The following is a 22,520-nucleotide window of genomic DNA, read 5'->3' as shown; positions in this document are numbered from 1 at the left end:
TCATTCCTCAGGCTTCCAATTGCATTTTGCGGCATTTTTCAACTACCCCTGTTTATGTGTGCTCACCATCGCTGTCTGAAAGGATGGATCCTGCACTGCTCTCTACTTTTGTGGTCACGGTTACGAACACATTACGGCTGGTCATGCAGTATATCATGAGCACCCAATTTGAAAAGGAATCAGAGGTGCCTGCCCTGCTGTGTGCCATGGAAAGAAACAACACCAGATTACTTTGGGCATTAACAGAGCAGCTGCACAAGATATACCATTGCTTTTGGACTTGGGAAACAAGCACTGAGTGCTGGGATTGCATCGTTATGTAGGTCTGGGATAACGAGCGGTGGCTGCAGAACTTTTGGATGCGGAAAGCCACCTTCCTGGAACTCTATGTGGCACTCACCCTAGCACTGCAGCAAAAGGACACCAAAATGAGCTGCCCTCTCGGTGGAGAAGTGTGTGGCGATCACTGTGTGGAAGCTAGCAACTCCAAACTGCTACTGGTCAGTTGTGAATCAGTTTGGTGTTGGGAAGTCCACTGCTGGATCTGTGTTAACGCAACTGTGCAGAGCCATTAATCATATCCTGCCATGAAGGACTGTGACTTTTAGAAATGTGCATGAAGTAGTGGATGGCTTTGTGGCGATCAGATTCCCTAACTGAGGCAGGGCGATAGATGGCACACATATCCCCATTTTGGCCCTGGACCATCTTGCGATGGAGTACATCAATAGAAAGGGGTATTTCTTTTTGGTATTGCAGGCGCTTGTGGATCACCATGGCAGTTTCACTGACATCAACACAGGGTGATCCGGAAAGGTGCACAATGCACGCATCTTCAGGAACATGAGCCTGTACAGAAAGCTGCAAGCAGGGACTTTCTTTCCAGATCAGAAGATTCCAGTGGGGGATGTTGAAATGCCCAGTGATCCTTGGAGACCCAGCGTACGCTTTATTCCCATGGCTCACGAAGCCTCACATGACAAACCTGGACAGTAGCAAGGAGCACTTCAACAACAGGCTGAGCAGGTGTAGAATGTGCCTTTGGCAGATTAAAAGCACATTGGCACTACCTTTCTGGCAAGTTAGACCTAAATGAGCAAAATATTCCCCTGGTCATAGCAGCCTGCTCTGCACTCCATAACATTTGTAATGCTAAGGGTGAAAAGTTTCCCCTGGGGTAGAGCATGGAAGAGGATTGCCTGGCAGCTGATTTGGAGCAGCCAGATACCAGGGCTACTAGAGGGGCACAATGGGGGGCTATTTGAATCGGGGAGGCTTTGAAGCACCATTTTGACAATGAGCTCCAGTAATGTGTCTTTCTATCCAGCACTCTGCCAGGCTTTGTTAACTGGCTGCCTTGCATGAAAATTTTGATGGTTACTGACTGTGATTTGTACTCAGCAAATGATCAAATTGCCACTTTGAATTAATTCCAGCAGCAATCAACATGTGTAGGAGACAAATAAAGATTGGTTATCTTTCAGAGAGTATGTTTTTATTAAATACCAATTAACAACCCACAAAAAAGGTTTGGTGGGAAGGGAGTGAACAGGAGAGGCTAACGGGAGTTTTGTGAGGGAGTTTACAGGGGGAGTTTGTGTGTGTGTGGGGGGCTAGATACACTTAACATTCCTTAAACTTCTTTTAACTTAAGAAAACCTGATGAAAACAAAACAACAACAAAGGTACAAGCTTCAGGAGTAAAAAGATAATGCAAGCAGAAGTCCAGCAACAGAGTAGGGTCTATCCAGTTTATTGCACCCAATGCAGCATGTATGATTACCTGCCCTACGGGCAGGTGGCATATGTGTGTATTCGGTGCAAGGAGCTCCTGGCCCTCAAGAGGCCATGTACGGGCTTTGGAGACCAGAGTGGCTGAACTGGAGGAACTAAGGGAGGCAGAGAGGTACATAGGAGGGGTCCTTTGACAGGGTAACAAGCCTTGTGGATGAGGGGAAATCATAGAATCATAGAATATCAGGGTTGGAAGGGACCCCTGAAGGTCATCTAGTCCAACCCCCTGCTCGAAGCAGGACCAATTCCCAGTTAAATCATCCCAGCCAGGGCTTTGTCAAGCCTGACCTTAAAAACCTCTAAGGAAGGAGATTCTACCACCTCCCTAGGTAACGCATTCCAGTGTTTCACCACCCTCTTAGTGAAAAAGTTTTTCCTAATATCCAATCTAAACCTCCCCCACTGCAACTTGAGACCATTACTCCTCGTTCTGTCATCTGCTACCATTGAGAACAGTCTAGAGCCATCCTCTTTGGAACCCCCTTTCAGGTAGTTGAAAGCAGCTATCAAATCCCCCCTCATTCTTCTCTTCTGCAGGCTAAACAATCCCAGCTCCCTCAGCCTCTCCTCATAAGTCATGTGTTCTAGACCCCTAATCATTTTTGTTGCCCTTCGCTGGACTCTCTCCAATTTATCCACATCCTTTTTGTAGTGTGGGGCCCAAAACCGGACACAGTACTCCAGATGAGGCCTCACCAATGTCGAATAGAGGGGAACGATCACGTCCCTCGATCTGCTCGCTATGCCCCTACTTATACATCCCAAAATGCCATTGGCCTTCTTGGCAACAAGGGCACACTGCTGACTCATATCCAGCTTCTCGTCCACTGTCACCCCTAGGTCCTTTTCCGTAGAACTGCTGCCTAGCCATTCGGTCCCTAGTCTGTAGCGGTGCATTGGATTCTTCCATCCTAAGTGCAGGACCCTGAACTTATCCTTATTGAACCTCATCAGATTTCTTTTGGCCCAATCCTCCAATTTGTCTAGGTCCTTCTGTATCCTATCCCTCCCCTCCAGCGTATCTACCACTCCTCCCAGTTTAGTATCATCCGCAAATTTGCTGAGAGTGCAATCCACACCATCCTCCAGATCATTTATGAAGATATTGAACAAAACCGGCCCCAGGACCGACCCTTGGGGCACTCCACTTGATACCGGCTGCCAACTAGACATGGAGCCATTGATCACTACCCGTTGAGCCCGACAATCTAGCCAGCTTTCTACCCACCTTATAGTGCATTCATCCAGCCCATACTTCCTTAACTTGCTGACAAGAATACTGTGGGAGACCGTGTCAAAAGCTTTGCTAAAGTCAAGAAACAATACATCCACTGCTTTCCCTTCATCCACAGAACCAGTAATCTCATCATAGAAGGCGATTAGATTAGTCAGGCATGACCTTCCCTTGGTGAATCCATGCTGGCTGTTCCTGATCACTTTCCTCTCATGCAAGTGCTTCAGGATTGATTCTTTGAGGACCTGCTCCATGATTTTTCCAGGGACTGAGGTGAGGCTGACTGGCCTGTAGTTCCCAGGATCCTCCTTCTTCCCTTTTTTAAAGATTGGCACTACATTAGCCTTTTTCCAGTCATCCGGGAAATGATCCCATAGTTGGGACCCTCCTTCCAGATGATGTGGTATCCTCTCACCCTGAGAATACCTCTCCAGTGGAGGGAACTCCAGTTATTAGGAAGAGACAGGTATTAGTAATGGGCGATTTGATCATTAGAAACATAGATAACTGGGTTTGCGATGACTGGGAGAACCGCATGGTGACTTGCTTGCCTGGTGCGAAGGTTGTGGATCTCTTGAGACATCTAGATAGACTTATGTGTAGAGCTGGGGAGGAGCCGGTGGTACATGTAGGTACCAGTGACATAGGGAAGGATAGGAGAGAGGTCCTGGAGGCCAAATTTAGGCTGCTAGATAAGAGATTGAAGTCCAGGACCTTCATGGTAGCATTCTCTGAGATGCTTCCAGTTCCACGCGCGGGGACAGTTAGGCAGAGCTGCAGGGTCTCAATGCCTGGATAAAATAATGGTATAGGGAGGAGGGGTTTAGATTTATTAGGAACTGGGGAAACTTTTGGGAAAGGAGGCGCCTATACAGGAAGGATGGGCTCCACCTAAACCAAAACGGAACCAGATTGCGGGCATTTAAAATTAAAAAGGACGTTGAGCAGTTTTTAAACTAAGGGCTGGGGGAAAGCAGACAGGTGCGGAGGAGCACGTGGTTTGGACAGAGACATCCCTTAGGGGAGGATCTATGAATGGAGATTCTCTATGTCCTAGTAAGGAGGAGAGGATGGAAGAGAAAATACAGGTATGTTGGGGCCCCAGGGCATGGCCACTAGTTAAGTCAATGGGATGGAATACCATGAGGGTCGAGGAAGTCTCCCTGCTCTAGGCTCAGGGGCTTCTTTTCAAATTCCCCTTAATGGAACTCAGGCCTGGCTGGCCTGAATAAGCTCTTTTTCTTTTAAAATAATGTTGCAGCCGCAGATAATGTTCCATAGTGTAGGGTTGGCTGATGCCAAGTTAAGATAACAGGAGGAGACAGCTGCAAGGCCAGACGGGATGTGCTGGTTGTTTAAGTTACTAAGAATGCTTGTTAGAGGTTGCAGGAAATAAACATTGTTGTAACCCATATAAGGAAGGCAAAGTATATGTGCAAAGCTTTGATTGGCTGATGTGTAGTGCAGTAGCATTAAAGAATATAAAAGTGTGTGTAATGACCTGCTCTGGTGTGCAGGATTTGAGATTTCTCTCCCTATACCTTTCTTTGGAATTCCAAATAAACTTTTCTACTTTTCCACCCTGTTGTGATTATTGGGTGATGCATACCGGGCAACGAACCCCTGCTGTTGCTTGCCTCAGGCATTCTGTGCCAGCAACAGGTAGGATCTGATGAAAAACAGTCAAATGAAAAAAAGTCCCATTCAATTATATCATATAATGGCAGATAGCTAAAAAGTGACAAGTTTTTAAAGTGCTTATATGCCAATGCTAGAAGGCTAAATAATAAGATGGGTGAACTAGAGTGCCTGGTATTAAATGAGGATATTGATATAATAGGCATCACAGAAACTTGGTGGAATGAGGATAATCAATGGGACAAAATAAAACCAGGGTACAAAATGTATTGGAAGGACAGAACAGGTCATGCTGGTGGGGGAGTGACACTGTATGTGAAAGAAAGCATAGAATCATAGAGTATCAGGGTTGGAAGGGACCCCTGAAGGTCATCTAGTCCAACCCCCTGCTCGAAACAGGACCAATTCCCAGTTAAATCATCCCAGCCAGGGCTTTGTCAAGCCTGACCTTAAAAACCTCTAAGGAAGGAGATTCTACCACCTCCCTAGGTAACACATTCCAGTGTTTCACCACCCTCTTAGTGAAAACGTTTTTCCTAATATCCAACCTAAACCTCCCCCACGGCAACTTGAGACCATTACTCCTTGTTCTGTCATCTGGTACCACTGAAAACAGTCTAGATCCATCCTCTTTGGAACCCCCTTTCAGGTAGTTGAAAGCAGCTATCAAATCCCCCCTCATTCTTCTCTTCTGCAGACTAAATAATGCCAGTTCCCTCAGCCTCTCCTCACAAGTCATGTGCTCCAGCTCCCTGATCAAATGAAGTAAAAATCTTAAACGAACTAAACTGTACCATAGAATCTCTATGGATGGTAATTCCATGCTCTAATAATAAGAATGTAGCAGTAGGGATATATTACTGACCACCTGTGAAATGCTCAGGGAGATTAGAGAGGTTATTAAAATAAAAAACTCAATAATAATGGGGGATTTCAACTATCCCCATATTTACTGGGTACATGTCACTACAGGACAGGATGCAGAGATAAAGTTTCTTGACACCTTAAATGACTGCTTCTTGGAGTAGCTAGCCCTGGAACCCACAAGAGGAGGGGCAATTCTTGATTTAGTCCCAAGTGGAGCAGGATCTGGTCCAAGAGGTGAATATAGCTGGACCACTTGGTAATAGTGACCATAATAATATTAAATTTAACATCCTTGTGGCGGTGGAAACACCACAGCAGCCCAACACCATAGCATTTAAATTCAGAAAGGGGGACTACATAAAAATGAGGAAGTTAGTGAAACAGAAATTAAAAGGTACAGCGCAAAAAGTGAAATCCCTGCAAGCTGCATGGAAAATGTTTAAAGATACCATAATAGAGGCTCAAGTTACATATATACCCCAAATTAAAAAACATAGTAAGAGAACCAAAAATGTGCCACCGTGGCTCAACAACAAAGTAAAAGAAGCAGTGAGAGGCAAAAAGGCATCCTTTAGAAAGTGGAAGCTAAATCCCAGTGAGGAAAACAGAAAGGAGCCTAAACACTGGCAAATAAAGTGTAAAAATATAATTAGGAAGGCCAAAAAAGAATCTGAAGAACAGCTAGCTAAAGACTCAAAAAGTAATAGCAAAATTCCTTTTAAGTACATCAGAAGCGAGAAGTTTGCTAAACAACCAGTGGGGCCACTGGCTGATCGAGATGCTAAAGGAGCACTCAAGGATGATAAGGCCGTTGCGGAGAAACTAAATGAATTCTTTGCATCGGTCTTCATGGCTGAGGATGTGAGCGAGATTCCCAAACCTGAACCATTCTTTTTAGGTGGCAAATCTGAGGCACTGTCCCAGAATGAGGTAGTCATTAGAGGAGGTTTTGGAACAAATTGACAAACTAAACAGTAATAGGTCACCAGGACCAGATGGGATTCACCCAAGAGTTCTGAAGGAACTTAAATATGAAATTGCAGAACTACTAACTGTAGTCTGTAACCTATCATTTAAATCAGCTTCTGTACCAGATGAGTGGAGGATCGCTAATGTGACGCCAATTTTTAAAAAAGGTTCCAGAGGTGATCCCGGCAATTACACGTCAGTAAGCCAACTTCAGTACCAGGCAAACTGGTTGAAACTATAGTAAAGAACAAAATTGCCAGACACATAGATGAACACAATTTGTTAGGGAAAAGTCAACATGGTTTTTGTTAAGGGAAATCATGCCTCACCAATCTACTAGAATTCTTTGAGGGAGGTCAACAAGTATGTGGACAAGGGGGATCCAGTGGATATAGTATACTTAGATTTTCAGAAGGCCTTTGACAAGGTCCCTCACCAAAGGCTCTTAAGCAAAGTAAGCTGTCATGGGATAAGAGGGAAGGTCCTCTCATGGATTGGTAACTGGTCAAAAGATAGGAAACAAAGGGTAGGAATAAATGGTCAGTTTTCAGAATGGAGAGTGGTAAATAGTGGTGTCCCCCAGGGATCTGTACTGGGACCAGGCCTATTCAACATATTCATAAATGATCTGGAAAAAGGGGTAAGCAGTGAGGTGGCAACATTTGCAGATGATACAAAACTACTCAAGATAGTTAAGTCCCAGGCAGACTGCAAAGAGCTACAAAAGTATCTCTCAAAACTGGATGACTGGGCAACAAAATGGCAGATGAAATTCAATGTTGATAAATGCAAAGTAATGCACATTGGAAAGCGTAATCCCAATGTAGCAGGGTGGTTACCCACTCTTGCCCTGTGGGGCTTAAAAGCCAGCCCTGGGAGAGAGCCAGGGCTGAGGGCAAGAGAAGCTAGGCTGATTGGGGAAATGGCCGCAGCTGGGCCCTGCCCCAATCAGGCCACAGCTGGGTCTATAAAGGGGCTGCTAGGCTGAAGCTTAGCTAGTCTCTCTTTGTGTTCAGAGAGGGAAGGGCCTGGCTGTGGGGACCTGAGGGAATACCTAGCTTGGGGCAGGGCAGAGGGGGAAAAGCCTTGGGAGCAGGGGAACTCCGGCCTGGAACCCCCAAGGCTGCGAGGTGTAGATTAGGGCCTATTAGGTAATGGGGTTGCAAGGGGGCAGCCCACAGGTAGACAGAGGCAGTGGGTCCAAACCCCCTCGCCTGTGATGAGTGGCTGATACACTGCAGTCTGCCCCAGGAAGCAGGGCTAAGTGATGACTGGCAGTAGCCAAGACTGAGGTGAGGTGGGGGTAGTGGGTGGGGGTTCCCCAGGGAGGGGAGACCCTCAGGGATTGTTGGGGTTTACTGCCAGGGGGCAGCACCCCCGTGGGAGGAGGCACTGGGTCCTGGGAGGGACTGGGGCTGGCGGTAAGGCGGATCACCAGATGGCAGAGGGCACTCCAGAGGCTGATGAGCTAATTCCCAAGGACAACCAACAGGAGGCGCTGCTGGGTGAGTCAGGCTCTATTGCACCCATCTATACATATAAAATGATGGGATCTAAATCAACTGTTTCTACTGAAGAAAGAGATCTTGGAGTCATTGTGGATAGTTCTCTGAAAACATCCATTCAATTTGCAGGGGCAGCCAAAAAAGTGAACAGAATGTTAGGAATCATTAAGAAAGGGATAGATAATAAGACAGAAAATATCATATTGCCTCTATATAAATCCATGGTACACCCACATCTCAAATACTGTGTGCAGATGTGGTTGCCCCATCTCAAAAAAGATATATTGGAAAAGGTTCAGAAAAGGGGCAACAAAAATGATTAGGGGTATGGAACGGCTGCCATATGGGGAAATATTAGTAAGACTGGGCCTTTTCAGCTTGGAAAAGAGAAGACTAAGGGGGGATATGATAGAGATCTATTAAAATAATGACTGGTGTGGAGAAAGTAAATAAAGTGTTATTTACTCCTTCTCATAACACAAGAACTAGGGGTCACCCAATGAAATGAATAGGCAGCAGGTTTAAAACAAACAAAAGGAAGTATTTTTTTCACACAACACACAGTCAACCTTTGGAACTCCTTGCCAGAGGATGTTGTGAAGGCCAGGACTATAACAGGGTTCAAAAAAGAACTAATAAGTTCATGGAGGATAGGTCCATCAATGGCTATTAGCCAGGATGGACAGGGATGGTGTCCCTAGCCTCTGTTTGCCAGAAGCTGGGAATGGGCAACACGGGATGGATGACTTGATTACCTGTTCTGTTCATTCCCTCTGGGGCACCTGGCATTGGTCACTGTCAGAAGACAGAATACTGGGATAGATGGACCTTTGGTCTGACCCAGTATGGCCATTCTTATCTTCTCGCTAAATATGACTACCTGATCTGTGGCAGAGTATTACCCTTCAATGAAAAGCCCCCCCAGGAAATAAGAGTTGACTTAAAATCTGTCATTCCAGAGGAACAATCGGTAGCCAGAACTTTACTCCAACCAGCCCGTGACTCTGACACAGCAGCCCATTCCAGGGCCATGGCTGTTACCATGCAAAGGGCATCCTGGTTACAGTCCTCAGGGACACCCAAAGAAGTACAAATGACTGTAGAAGCTCCCTTTCTTTCAAAGGGCCTTTGAACTACACCTATTTTTCTTTTCCACCAAAAAAAGATTTGAACATATTTTAACATTACTGGAAGCACTATCAAAAGCAGGGAATTTATTCCCAGTAAAATATTCCAATATCTAAAGGGAAAGAAAACAGGACCAGGCTGAGGGGTGGGCAGGCTGGGCGACTTCCCAGAGGTGCTGTTCAAAGGGTGGGGTGCCTCTGAAGCAGGGTATTCCTCCTTTCCGCTCTGCTGCTGTCTGCAGCTATTGCCCTCTGCTTCGGAGCTGCCTCTGGTCAAGCTGATCCTGGGAACCTCCTGTCTACTGTGCAGTGCGGGAGAGGAGGGCTGTCAGGGTATCCCCTTCCCCCCTGCCTGTGTACCCAGTCTCTGCTGAACTGGGGTGGGGGAACAGGAGTCTGCTGCTGTTTCTAGGTCAGGAGTGGGAGCTGCTAGCAGCTGCTGCTGTCTGAACAAGCCTTCAGACTAGTGAGTGCTATGCTTAAAGTGACAGCGTGCTGTCTCTCACACTCCCCCATCACGTATATTAAAATTAAGCAAAAACATTTTTAGTGGAGTGAAAAACAATTGACTAAAATAGAGTGATAATGGCAGTAACATAGAATGCATCTGTTAGAGAAAGTAAGCAGATTTTATTTATCTTTACTGAAGATAGTGTACAAAGTATCAAACTTGTGTTTCTGATATCTCTGTTAAAGTTCTAGAACTGATACCTCAAGGCTTGGGATTGGGAATATCTTGCTGTATTATCTCCTGATTGTTCTAAATTTATATATAAATTTAAAATATGGTTTTAATTGTATGTATTTTTTCTTTCTTTATATAGGAATTGGATACTGTGTTCCTGTCAGCTAATTCTCAAGTTACCTGCAAACACCTCCCCCCCCCCCAAAAAAAAAACCCAAACAAACAAAAAAATCCCTAGTTTTCAGGTGCCTAAGTAGTCTCTGGAACATGGTTAAAGTTTCCCCCAGCCCCCAAAATCTGAAATGGCGCCCCTGGTGAGCCAGAAGTGGCTAGAGGGCTGCAGGAGGCCATGGGCTTTGGTAAGAGGCAGCCCCCATGTAACTGTGCAAAGACTGCCTTGAGCTGCAGGCAGAGCATCAGTCAGCATTTCCTTTCCCTCTTGAGGCCCTCCCCAGCCATCCTTTATCTTCTCTTTATAACCCTAACCTAAGTCCTTAGTTAACCCATTCCTTTCCTACCTTAGTGTGGGATATGTACACCCCATCACCAGCTCCTTAAACTACGTATCACTGTAATTCCCCCAGAAACAATAAGTCACTTCTGAGAAAAGCCAGATAAATAAACCATATTTTGAATTTATAGACAAAGCTGGAGATACGACGGGCTAACAAGAGCTTTTCAGAGTTTTCAGAGTTGGTAACGGGAATATATTTAAAACACAATAATTTGAATATTGGTTTTCTGATTGGAAAAACACTACCCTGCAATTAGATGTGGTTTGTGAAACTTCAGGGACAGTGGCTTCTTTTGGGGAAAGTTGAGGGGAAAGCATTGGAAAGACTGCTGTTAAAGTGGGAAGCTAGCTTTAGCCTTAACTATGGTAGGGCAACTGTTGTTCCATAACAACTTTATGATTCAGCAAAGGCATGTCATGGAGTGCTGAATTCTGGGAGAGACAGGTGAATGTATAATCAGTGTCAGGCCATTAGACAAAGAAGCACTTCCCTGGTGATTCTCTCTCATTCAATAGCTTACATAGCAGATAACATGCTGTGAAAAGAAGGTACTTCCCTCAGTGAAATATAAGCAGTTTATTACAATACATAAAGAGTATATCAACACACAGTAGTTATAGTATTAAATACACCAGAGAAAAATACATAAAAGAAAGGGAACTACTTTATTGGAATGAGAGAATGTTAATAACTGATTTTGTACCCCAAAAGGATATGGGAACTACTGGGAACATAAAGAGAAGGGAGTTCAAGATATCCATGGTAAATTTCGTCTTCCTGGGCTTCAGAGAATGATCTAGTCTTAGTTACCTGCTCCTCTCCAAAGTTTGGATTCAGTGAACACAAACCGATTGAGGCCAATAGAAATGGACAAATCAGCCTGGATATATCTAACAACACAAGCCAGCAGCAGAATAAAGCAGCTTTCTGTAGCTATCAGTGATACTGAATATGAGAAATAGTATGTAAAGATAAACTGTGCCTACAGCATTGTATGGAAACAAATGGTGCTGCATCCCCTGCCTACCTTGTGTCTTTGCACAGGCTTGAAGTTAAATGGATCAGAATGCCAGATCATTCTTGCTATCTTGCCCAGAGAAAGTGGCACTGTACCCGATATGGTGAGTGCAGGCAGTACTTCTCTAGCATTTGGGGTCCTGCCAAATGCCTGGGAGTGGAGTTGTACCCCAGCTGTTTGTTCCCTACAGGGCCTGTCACTGGGTGGATTGGGCTGTACTCCACTTGGTCAGTGCTGGTGCATATTCAGTGCTGGTGCCTGTTGGCAGGAATTTGATATTGGAAGATTCTGGAGTGCAGATTTACAGATGGTCCCGTAGGACTGGGAGTAACTGCCCATCGATGCCTTGGGATCTCCAGCAGCTCCCATATTTGCTGTGACCTGGAACATCTTTTTACTGGACTTCAGAAGAGGGTGAGCATCCCTGCTGGGAAACTGTGGGTTCCTTGGATTCTGTGTGAGAAAGAAAAGTCAAAACAGCTCAGGCACCCTAAATCAACTCCTCATACAGAAACAAGGGGTGTGGCACAGATCCTGGCTATGCAGAGAAGGAGTAGAGCAAATCCCAGAATGAGAAGGGGCATAGGGCAGGACTGTCCAGAAGGTGAAGGAGAGAAGGTTGTAAAGGAGACATGGGCTCAGCCTGCACCCCGAGAGGGAGAAGACAGTGGGGATCAGTCAAGATATGAAAAGACACAGACTATGATCCCACCAGAAAAGAGTTTGATGGGAAAGGCATATAGCTGTAGATACTCTGTGCAGCTCCAATCAGTCACTTGAAATGGGGAAAGGAAAATGCCCATACTTACTAGTCTGGTACTGGTTGCTGTCACCACAACCATCATGGGAGAGTCCTTCCTGGTCAGGTGACTGTGGATAGCAGCTTCCTGTGCCTGACTGGATAGTGAAAATGATCTCAGGTTGGATACGGACTGACCTTGAGAGTCAGGACCTTTTGGCACTTCCTGATTCTGAAGGAGAAAGATATCAGTGACAGGGCTGAGCAGCAGTGTCTGGCAGCCCCTGGGGCTTGGAGAGGAGGATCAGTATTCTGAAAAAGCTCTTCTCTTGCTACCATCATGGAACAAGTGGAATTTCTTGCCAGGTAGGATTTATTAAGAGAGTACATCTGTGGTTTTTACATCTGGGGTGATCACCTCCATTTACATTTCTTTCTCAGGATGGATAACCCTTTCTGTACCAGTGCAAGGGAATATGCAGGGGTTAACCCTTCAGAAACGGTTGCTTCTGTTCAAACTCTCTCCTAGCTTTGACAATGAGCACATGCACAGGTGTTGGACATATACATGTTCCAAACACACATCGTGTTAACTAGCACTTGGTATCTAATTCACCAGCAGAAACATCACCTCTGCCTACCTTGTGGCAGATCATTTTAGTCACCAACAGGACTCTACATGCACAAAAGGACGGAAAATCACAAAGCTGCCTTCTAAAGGTGTGACACAACGACTATTCTCCTCCTCCTCAAGAGGAATACGTTCATGGACACTAGAAGAACTGCTGTTACTTCACATCTAATTCTTGTGATGTCACTATTAGTCACTGCTTCAAAATCTGATGTAAAAACATTGGATCTTAAGGATGAAAAATCCTTTGTGGGCATCCAGTTCTTACTCATGCTAGCAAAAACTCTATAGCCAGCCTTCTCTTCAATGTCCCTGGTAAAGGAAACCTCAATCTTCTGTGTGGACACAGTGGGATTATTACTCACACTGTGCAGACTGTGGGAACTCTTTCTCAGATGAAAGACTCTCCATATGTCTTGCAGGACTTACCTCAGTCACAAGAAGCCTTTCAGCCTTTCTAACTGAGCAAATCACAGACCAACTTGACTTCCCCTTGGAAATGGCACCACAGTGGAAGGCAAGTAAAAACTCATTTCCCCCCACAGCAACTTAGATCCCTGCAAACAGTAAGACTGGTTTTGTGTGATGCTACTCACGTTATAGGGATTCTGTATGCCTGTTGCAGGTGGCTGAGCACTCATATTCACCCATGTGATTTGTCTCCCAAGTTTCCTATTGATGGAGGATGCTCTCTGATGCTGAGGGAGTGGTGCTGAATGGTTCCTGGCCATTACAACAGAACCCAGGCTATCTGCAGGAAGAAAGAACACGTGTGTGATGCATGGCTAAAAAGGGTTAAACATCCTGCAAAATAAATAACCCTCAAAAGACATGTGGGGAGATAATGTTTGTATTTTTGTGTATTTACATATGTATGAGTAGGCTTGACAATGTAATCAACAGTCCCTGTCTATGCTGCATTCTGGTAATTCAGAGGTCAAAAGAACATCCTATCATTAAATGAATGGTAAACTAATTGAGTAACCAGTAAAGTAATAAAGAAGCTGTTTTATGCTGGCTTGGTAAATCTGAGTATTGGAATATCCACCAGCTTTTTGTCATGTATAATTTTTGGGGTTTGTCTGCTCCACTTTTTTTGCAGTGCACCCTAACTGAGTGACCATACTTAGCTCCGCACTAGGACCCCAGTCACAATGTGATACATAGAAAGGAGGGAGAATTAGAGTGAGAAGAATGAAGGATGAAACACAGATGGTAAAGATAGAGCAAGGTTAGAAAGGATGAAATGGACAAAGAAAAAGAACCTCATAGAGAAACAGAAGAGAAGATAGTAAGTGGGGGAGGGAGGTGGAAGAGGTGCATCTCATACCTTCTCTCTTACAGGGAGGGAAAGAGCAAAGGTGGAAGAAACAAAGGGATGGGAAGAGAAAGGAACACACAGAGCCAGAACAAGAATAGTGAAGAAGCAAACAGAGACAAAGTGAGTGAATACAGAGAGAAACCAAGGAATCAAGAAAGGGGTTGCACGGGAAAGACTGTTACTCACCTTCAGTAACTGAAGTTCTTCGAGATTTTTGTTCCTGTGGGTGCTCCCCTTTAGGTGAGCCTGCACCTGTAATCGGAGATTTTTTAGTATCCGTGCCTAGTTGGGTTGCACATGTGCTGTCCCCATCTCACACCACTTCTGGTGGTTACATACCACTTTGCAACCAACTTTCCCTCAGTTCCTTCTCTACTGCAGAGTCTCTAACGTGACAATTCTGAAGTAGAGGGAGGGTAGTGGAGCACCCACAATGACAACCATCTCAAAGAAACTCAGTTACTGCACAGGGTTAGTAAACCTTTTCTTCTTCAAGGCATGTCTCTGTGGGTGCTCTACTTGAGGTAACTGTAGAGCAGTGCCCCTCGGTGGAAGGGAGGGGCTTCAGAGTTGCAGTCATGGCGGATGATAAAACCGCAAGTCCGAATAGAATGTCTGATTGCTGCTCTATGGCATAATGCTGTGTGACCCTATGGGCGGACAGCCAGGTTACTGAATTGCAGATGTCCATAATGGGCACATTTGCTGAGGAAGGCTATCGATGTAGAGACTGCTCTGAAGTGTGTGCGGATTGTAGCTGTTGATGACGATAACAAGTCAATGCAGCTGGAGATCCATTTTGATAGCATCTGTTTAGATATGGCATCTCCCTTAGATCAATCCATAATGGAAAGAAATAACTGATCTTCTGAAAGTCTTTGTCCTCTCAATGTAAAATGCTAGTGCTCTCCAAACATCCAGAGTGTGGAGCATTGCTTTGTGAAGTTTTGGGAAGAACGATGGGAAATGCATGGGCTGATTCAAGTGGAATGAGGAAGCTACTTTAGGTAAGAATTTGGGATGTGGTTTTAGGGTAATTTTATTTTTGAAAAATGTTGTGTATGGGGGTGTGTGCCATGAGGGCCCCCAGTTCTCCAACTCGTCAGGCGGATGTGATAGTGATGAGAGAGGCCACCTGTGAGAGAGAGAAGTGAACACATCATTAATGGTTCAAAAGGGGGCACAGTAAGGACTTGCAGCACCAGATTGAGGTCCCATGGTGGAGTAGGGGCTCGTATTTCGGGGTAGAGGTTACAAAAACCCTTGAGAAAGTGTTTAGTGGTCAGGTTTCAGAGTAGCAGCGGTGTTAGTCTGTATCCGCAAAAAGAAAAGGAGTACTTGTGGCACCTTAGACTAACAAATTTATTTGAGCATAAGCTTTCGTGAGCTACAGCTCACTTCATTGGATGCATTCAGTGGAAAATACAGTGGGGAGGTTTTATATACACAGAGAACATGAAACAATGGGTGTTACCATAGACACTGTAACAGGAGTGATCAGGAAAGGTGAGCTATTACCAGCAGGAGAGTGGGGAGGATAGGGGGGCACGGGGAGAAAACCTTCTGTAGTGATAATCAAGGTGGGCCATTTCCAGCAGTTGACAAGAATGTCTGAGGAACAGTGGGGGGGGGGGGGGAATAAACATGGGGAAATAGTTTCACTTTGTGTAATGACCTATCCACTCTGTCTTTATTCAAGCCAAAGTTAATTGTATCCAGCTTGCAAATTAATTCCAATTCAGCAGTCTCTCATTGGAGTCTGTTTGGTATGATGTTCATGATGGCATATATCACATTGCTAGATGTGCACGTGAACAAGCCTCTGATAGGGCCTAATCACATCAGCCACACTATCAGAGGCTTGTTCACGTGCACATCTAGCAATGTGATATATGCCATCATGTGCCAGCAATGCCCCTCTGCCATGTACATTGGCCAAACTGGACAGTCTCTATGTAAAAGAATAAATGGACACAAATCAGATGTCAAGAATTCTAACATTCAAAAACCAGTCAGCAAACACATCAATCTCTCTTTGGTCACTCGATTACAGACCTAAAAGTGGCAATTTTTCAACAAAAAAACTTCAAAAACAGACTCCAATGAGAGACTGCTGAATTGGAATTAATTTGCAAGCTGGATACAATTAACTTTGGCTTGAATAAAGACTGAGAGTGGATAGGTCATTACACAAAGTGAAACTATTTCCCCATGTTTATTTCCCCCCCGCCCCCCCCCCCACTGTTCCTCAGACATTCTTGTCAACTGCTGGAAATGGCCCACCTTGATTATCACTACAGAAGGTTTTCTCCCTGCGCCCCCCCCCCCCCCACTCTCCTGCTGGTAATAGCTCACCTTTCCTGATCACTCCTGTTACAGTGTCTATGGTAACACCCATTGTTTCATGTTCTCTGTGTATATAAAACCTCCCCACTGTATTTTCCACTGAATGCATTCAATGAAGTGAGCTGTAGCTCACGAAAGCTTATGCTCAAATAAATGTTAATCTCTAAGGTGCCACAAGACAGCTTTGAGTAATTTGAGTGGTTGCATTTGGCCATTACTGCTTCATAGTTTGCGATCCTAAACTGTAGAATCGATGAAGAGTACGCTTTGCACCCAAAAAGATCCAACCTCTTCCAGTCTGTTTATATGGGGTGGATCTGAAATGGTGTTGTCTACCCTGCTTGTTCCCGGCCTCTACCACTACAGAGTTTGGTGTGGGGTGTGAAAATAGGAATTCCATCCTGTTGGAAAGGACATAATTTTTATCTGCTCTTTTGCAGGTGTGCTGAATTGTTGCTGGGGTTTGCCAGACAGTCTTGACTGGGTCCATGACAGCCTAATTTACAGGGACGACAATCTTGGAGGAGGCTGGAGGATGTCCAGCAACTTATGTTCCACCACTACTTCTATCGGTATCTCCTGGGAATCTGCAATCCTCTTAAACATTTTGTGGAACTGTTTAAAGTCATCTATGAGGGTGGTGGGGGCATGATAGCTTCATCTGAGGAAGAGGATGAAAAATTGGCAGTTAGTGCAACTTCCTGATCCAAAGTGACCTCTAATTCCTTCACTGCCTCTTCTGGAGGTTCAGAGGGGGAAGCAGAATGCCTTGCCCTAGGCAGACTGGGAACCTTAGCATAGTGTTGGCGCTATGCTGTCCATAGGCCCCAGTAAGGCCACTGTAGTGGAAAAAGCATAGATGTCTATACCAGCCTTGAGTCTTGTGTGGTACCTATAGTGCTCTGGTGGACCTGGTCTGGTAGCTGTGTGGACAGGCAAGGAGTGATGGGAGGAGTGGATTTCATCATCTTCATCCTTGCCAACTGGATAAAGAAGCAGCTGATCTGGCTGGTGTGGTAAGTTAATTCCGTACCAAGCGTGCTGGAGTGAGGTCAGTACTAAGGAGTGGAGATTCCAGTGCCGAGGAGATCAGAAGATCCTTGTGGTGGAGAAATTGTGTGGTACCAAGAGCATCTGTTCAAGAGGAAGTAAACAAAACTAACTAGTATTCTCTAGTTAAAACTAGAGAGAGAAAAACAGAGGCATTGCTGAGAGCTTCATCTCAAGCAGAGGGCCGTAGAGAAAGAACTGAGGGGGTGTTGGCTGCACAGGGCTATTCACCGCTAGATGCAGCGCAAGATGGGGAGAGCGCATGTGCAACCCAACCAGGCACTGCTACTAAAAATGTCCAACTACAAGCGCTGGGGCGCAGACTCACCTAAAGTGGAGCACCCACAGGGACACTCCTCAAAGAGAAAGGGTGGGAGTCTTTGTTTTAAAGTTTTTAATAAGATATGGTCTCCATGCTGGGCTGAAGATAGCTTGTTCTTCTGTAACAGGCTTTGGCAGGTTGGGTCTGAGGCCATGTCTACACTACTGGCTAAACCAGCACTGCTGCGATCAATGCATCAGTGCAGATTTAGCAGATCTGGTGAAGATACACTAAGTCAATGGCAGAGCACTCTCCCGGCGATGTCTGTCTGTACTCCACCTCCCCAACAAGCAAAAGCTATGTTGACAGAGCGTCTCCCGTCAACACAGTGCGATATAGACACTGCTGTAAGGCAACCTAAGTTGCGTCGACTTCAGTTACGTAACTTAAATAACTGAACTAGCATAACTTAGGGCTGGTATACACTTACAGAGTTAGTGTAGACCAGCCTTAATGGACAAATTGGCCGCACAAGAATCACTGGCTATCATTATTGTGCTTCGGCTTAGTGATAGCTTAGATGGGGGTGGGCACGCTCTTTGACCTGAGGGCCACATCTGGGTATGAAAATTGTATGGCAGGCCATGAATGCTCATGAAATTGGGGGTTGGGCTGTAGGAGGGACTGAGGTCTCTGGCTGGGGGTGCAGGGTCTAGGATGGGACCAGAAATGAGGAGTTCAGGGTGTGGGAGAGGGCTCCAGGCTGGGGCAGGGGTGCAGAGGGGGGTGAGGGCTCCAGCTGGGGGTGCAGGCTCTGGGATGAGGCTGGGGATGAGGGGTTTTTGGGGTGCAGGAGGGTGCTCCAGGGTGGGACCAAGGGGTTTGGAGGGCGGGAAGGGGATCAGGGCTGAGGCAGAGGGTTGGGGTGTGGGAGGGGGCCAAGGGTGCTGCTCCCGGCAGCGCTTACCTCAAGCAGCTCCTGGAAGCAGCAGCATGTCCCCCTCTGGCTCCTATGCAGAGGTGCAGCCAGGCATCTCAGCATGCTGCCCCATCCACAGGTGCCACCCCTGCAGCTCCCATTGGCCATGGCTCCCAGCCAATGGGAGTTGTGGAGCCCCTTGGCTGACCCTAGGCATAGGAGCCAGAGGGGGAACATGCCGCTGATTCCGGGAGCTGCGCAGAGCCACAGCATAGGCAGAGTGGGGCAAGCCCTGGATCCCTCTCCCTGGCAGGAGCTTGAGGGCCAGATTAAAACATCTGAAGGGCTGGATCTGGCCCTCAGGATGTAGTTTGCCTACCCCTGGCTTAGATCTATTATATATGTATGTAACATTAGCTTGAAATGCCTTCAATTAACTCTGCTGTATTCCCTTTTATTTTGTATTTGTCACCCTCTCTTTTAATTCTTCTGTAAAAAGATAATTTGTACTGAAAAATTCTGTATATCCTTAAAAAAAACACTAACTAGCCTTTTACTAAACTATAATAGAGTGCCCATTAAATCATAGTGCCCACTAAATCATAGAATATCAGGGTTGGAAGGGACCTCAGGAGGTCATCTAGTCCAACCCCCCTGCTCAAAGCAGGATCATTCAATATTCCAGGTGCATTTGATAATCTTTAAAAAAATATTAACAGACCTATTAGTTATCCCAGATCAAATAACCCAGAGACAACATAAGTAATAAAAATTATTTGGTCTGTTCACAATCCTCACTAGAGTCCTCTATTACCACTACCAGGTCTACCCAACTCCTCATGAGCAATGGCAAAAAGGCAGGCCTTGCATCATCCCCTGAAAGCGAACAAATATGAGCTCTTACAGCCCAAAGGAAGGAGTTCCAAAGACCCAGGAACCCTACAAAGAATGCCCTCCCAGCTGTTCCTTCTCTTATACTGATGGGGCTTTGACTGTAATTGTGGCAGTATGTCACAGGGAGAGAGGAAGTCTCTCACATAGGTCCCAGGCCAGTTTGGTGGCACATTCTACTGGTATGTGATTTGAGAATGGAAATAGTAGAAAGAAAGGACTTTGGGAAGGAAAGATATTGCTTAACAGGCAAAAGACTTATCTGAGTCTTTACTGGTAAGTTTGTGATTCTTGAATGAGTATTTGGTGTTCCAAATATTTGAGTAGGGAATTTCAACACCCAGCACCTCTCCACAAAAGTGTCAGTACAAATCATTCTGAGAAAGGAAAATTCCCCGCCCCCCAACTGGAAATTCATTTGTCTTGATATTCTCTCTGCACTGTCTTCCTGGTGCAACTTCCCTTCCCCTTTTACACTCACCATCTCATATTGCCCCTGTAAATTTCATTGGTTTCTATCTCCTTCCTGCTTCGCTCTCCCTGTCCTTAGCTATTATGTGCAACACATTCTAATTCAGGAGGTTGGTACATACTCTGAACAGTGGTGTGCGTTATGGGGTTGTAAAGCATGTTGATTTTAGGTCTCTGGCAGAGAGTTCCTGCTAAACCCTCTCTCTGGCTGGAAACTTCACAAAGCACTGTAGGCCCTGCAGGCACATGTGAACTTTTCATAAGAGTGGGTCTTGGCTCTCTCTGATCCCCAATGGTAGATAAAGGCACAAAGCTGGTGTTTGGAAGAGATGGTTTGAACTGAGATGGACTTGGTTGAAGGTTCTCTCTTTGGATTTGTTTCTGTTGACGGTTATTTGCCTTCCTTTCCAGAATCATCTGCAGGAACAAGAAGCTGGTTACGTTTTTAAAACATATAAACGTGATTAAGAACATAAAGATGGCCACATTGGTCTGACCCAATGGTCCAACTACCCCATCTTCCCAAGTGGCTGGTGCCACATACTTCAGAGGGACTGAACAGAACAGGGCACTTTATCGATTGATCCATCCCATCATTCAGTTCCTGGTTCTGGAAGTCGAATGGCTATGCAGGTGGTGTTGGAGAGAAGGCTTTGGATTCTTTGACCTTGGGATGGTGTTCCAAGAAGGAGTGCTAGGTAGAGATGGGCTCCACCTAACAAAGAGAGGGAAGAGCATGTTCGCAAGCAGGCTGGCTAACCTAGTGAGGAGGGCTTTAAACTAGGTTCACCGGGGGAAGGAGACCAAAGCCCTGAGGTAAGTGGGATACCAGGAGAAAGCACAAGCAGCAGCGCACAAGAGGGCAGGGCTCCTGCCTCATACTGAGAAAGAGGGCAGATCAGTGGGTTATCTCAAGTGCCTATACACAAATGCAAGAAGCCTGGGAAACAAGCGGGGAGAACTGGAAGTCCTGGCACAGTCAAGGAATTTTGATGTGATGGAATAACAGACTTGGTGGGATAACTCACATGACTGGAGTACGGTCATGGATAGATATAAGCTGTTCAGGAAGGACAGGCAGGGCACAAAAGGTGGGGGGAATTGCACTGTATGTAAGGGAGCAGTATGACTGCTCAGAGCTCAAGTATGAAACTGCAGAAAAACCTGAGTGTCTCTGGATTAAGTTTAGAAATGTGAGCAACGAGGGTGATGTCGTGGTGGAAGTCTGCTATAGACCACCGGACCAGGGGGATGAGGTGGACGAGGCTTTCTTCCGGCAACTCACGGAAGTTACTAGATCGCAGGCCCTGGTTCTCATGGGAGACTTCAAACACCCTGATATCTGCTGGAAGAGCAATACAGCGGTGCACAGACAATCCAGGAAGTTTTTGGAAAGCATAGGGGACAATATCCTGGTGCAAGTGTTGGAGGAACCAACAAGGGGCAGAGCTCTTGTTGACCTGCTGCTCACAAACCGGGAAGAATTAGTAGGGGAAGCTAAAGTGGATGAGAACCTGGGAGGCAGTGACCATGAGATGGTCGAGTTCGCGATCCTGACACAGGGAAGAAAGGAGAGCAGCAGAATACAGACACTGGACTTCAGAAAAGCAGACTTTGACTACCTCAGGGAACTGATGGGCAGGATCCCCTGGGAGAATAACATGAGGGGGAAAGGAGTCCAGGAGAGCTGGCTGTATTTTAAAGAATCCTTATTGAGGTTACAGGGACAAACCATCCTGATGTGTAGAAAGAATAGTAACTATGGCAGGCGACCAGCTTGGCTTAACAGTGAAATCCTTGCTGATCTTGAACGCAAAAAAGAAGCTCACAAGAAGTGGAAGATTGGACAAATGACCAGGGATGAGTATAAAAATTGCTTGGGGATGCAGGAGTGAAATCAGGAAGGCCAAATCACACCTGGAGTTGCAGCTAGCAAGAGCTGTTAAGAGTAATAAGGGTTTCTTCAGGTATGTTAGCAACAAGAAAGTCAAGGAAAGTGCGGGCTCCCTTGAATGAGGGAGGCAACCTAGTGACAGAGGATGTGGAAAAAGCTAATGTACTCAATGCTGCTTTTTGCCTCTGTCTTCACGAACAAGGTCAGCTCCCAGACTGCTGCACTGGGCAGCATAGCATGGGGAGGAGGTGACCAGCCCTCTGTGGAGAAAGAAGTGGTTCGGGAATATTTAGAAAAGCTGGACAAGCACAAGTCCATGGGGCCGGATGCGCTGCATCCGAGAGTGCTAAAGGAGTTGGCGGATGTGATTGCAGAGCCATTGGCTATTATCTTTGAAAACTCATGGCGATCAGGGGAAGTCCCGGACGACTGGAAAAAGCCTAATGTAGTGCTCATCTTTAAAAAAGGGAAGGAGGAGGATCCTGGGAACTACCGGCCAGTCAGCCTCACCTCAGTCCCTGGAAAAATCATGGAGCAGGTCCTCAAGGAATCAATTCTGAAGCATTGCGAGGAGAGGAAAGTGATCAGGAACAGTCAGCATGGATTCACTAAGGGCAAGTCATGCCTGACTAATCTAATTGCCT

General features: G+C 45.8%; 1 protein-coding gene across 5 annotated transcripts in view; it reads right to left on the bottom strand.

Moving 5' to 3' along the window:
* Positions 1-10,911: 10,911 nt before the first annotated feature.
* MAPK15 (mitogen-activated protein kinase 15) overlaps positions 10,912-22,520 on the bottom strand; it is a 61,581-nt gene continuing 49,972 nt past the window's right edge. For all 5 annotated transcript variants that reach the window (XM_073329704.2, XM_073329703.2, XM_073329705.2 and 2 more), the window contains 4 exons: positions 20,105-20,399; positions 13,319-13,473; positions 12,162-12,323; positions 10,912-11,805 (listed from right to left, as the gene is read on the bottom strand). In XM_073329704.2, coding sequence (XP_073185805.1) covers positions 11,581-11,805; positions 12,162-12,323; positions 13,319-13,473; positions 20,105-20,399 — 837 coding nt within the window. In that variant the 3' untranslated portion in view covers positions 10,912-11,580. The remainder of the gene's footprint in view (positions 11,806-12,161; positions 12,324-13,318; positions 13,474-20,104; positions 20,400-22,520) is intronic.

Source organism: Lepidochelys kempii, chromosome 2, assembly GCF_965140285.1.
Source record: "Lepidochelys kempii isolate rLepKem1 chromosome 2, rLepKem1.hap1, whole genome shotgun sequence".
Lineage (NCBI taxonomy): Eukaryota > Metazoa > Chordata > Testudines > Cheloniidae > Lepidochelys > Lepidochelys kempii.
The sequence above is the reverse complement of the archived record's forward strand: the minus strand, read 5'-3'. Positions and strand labels throughout refer to the sequence as shown.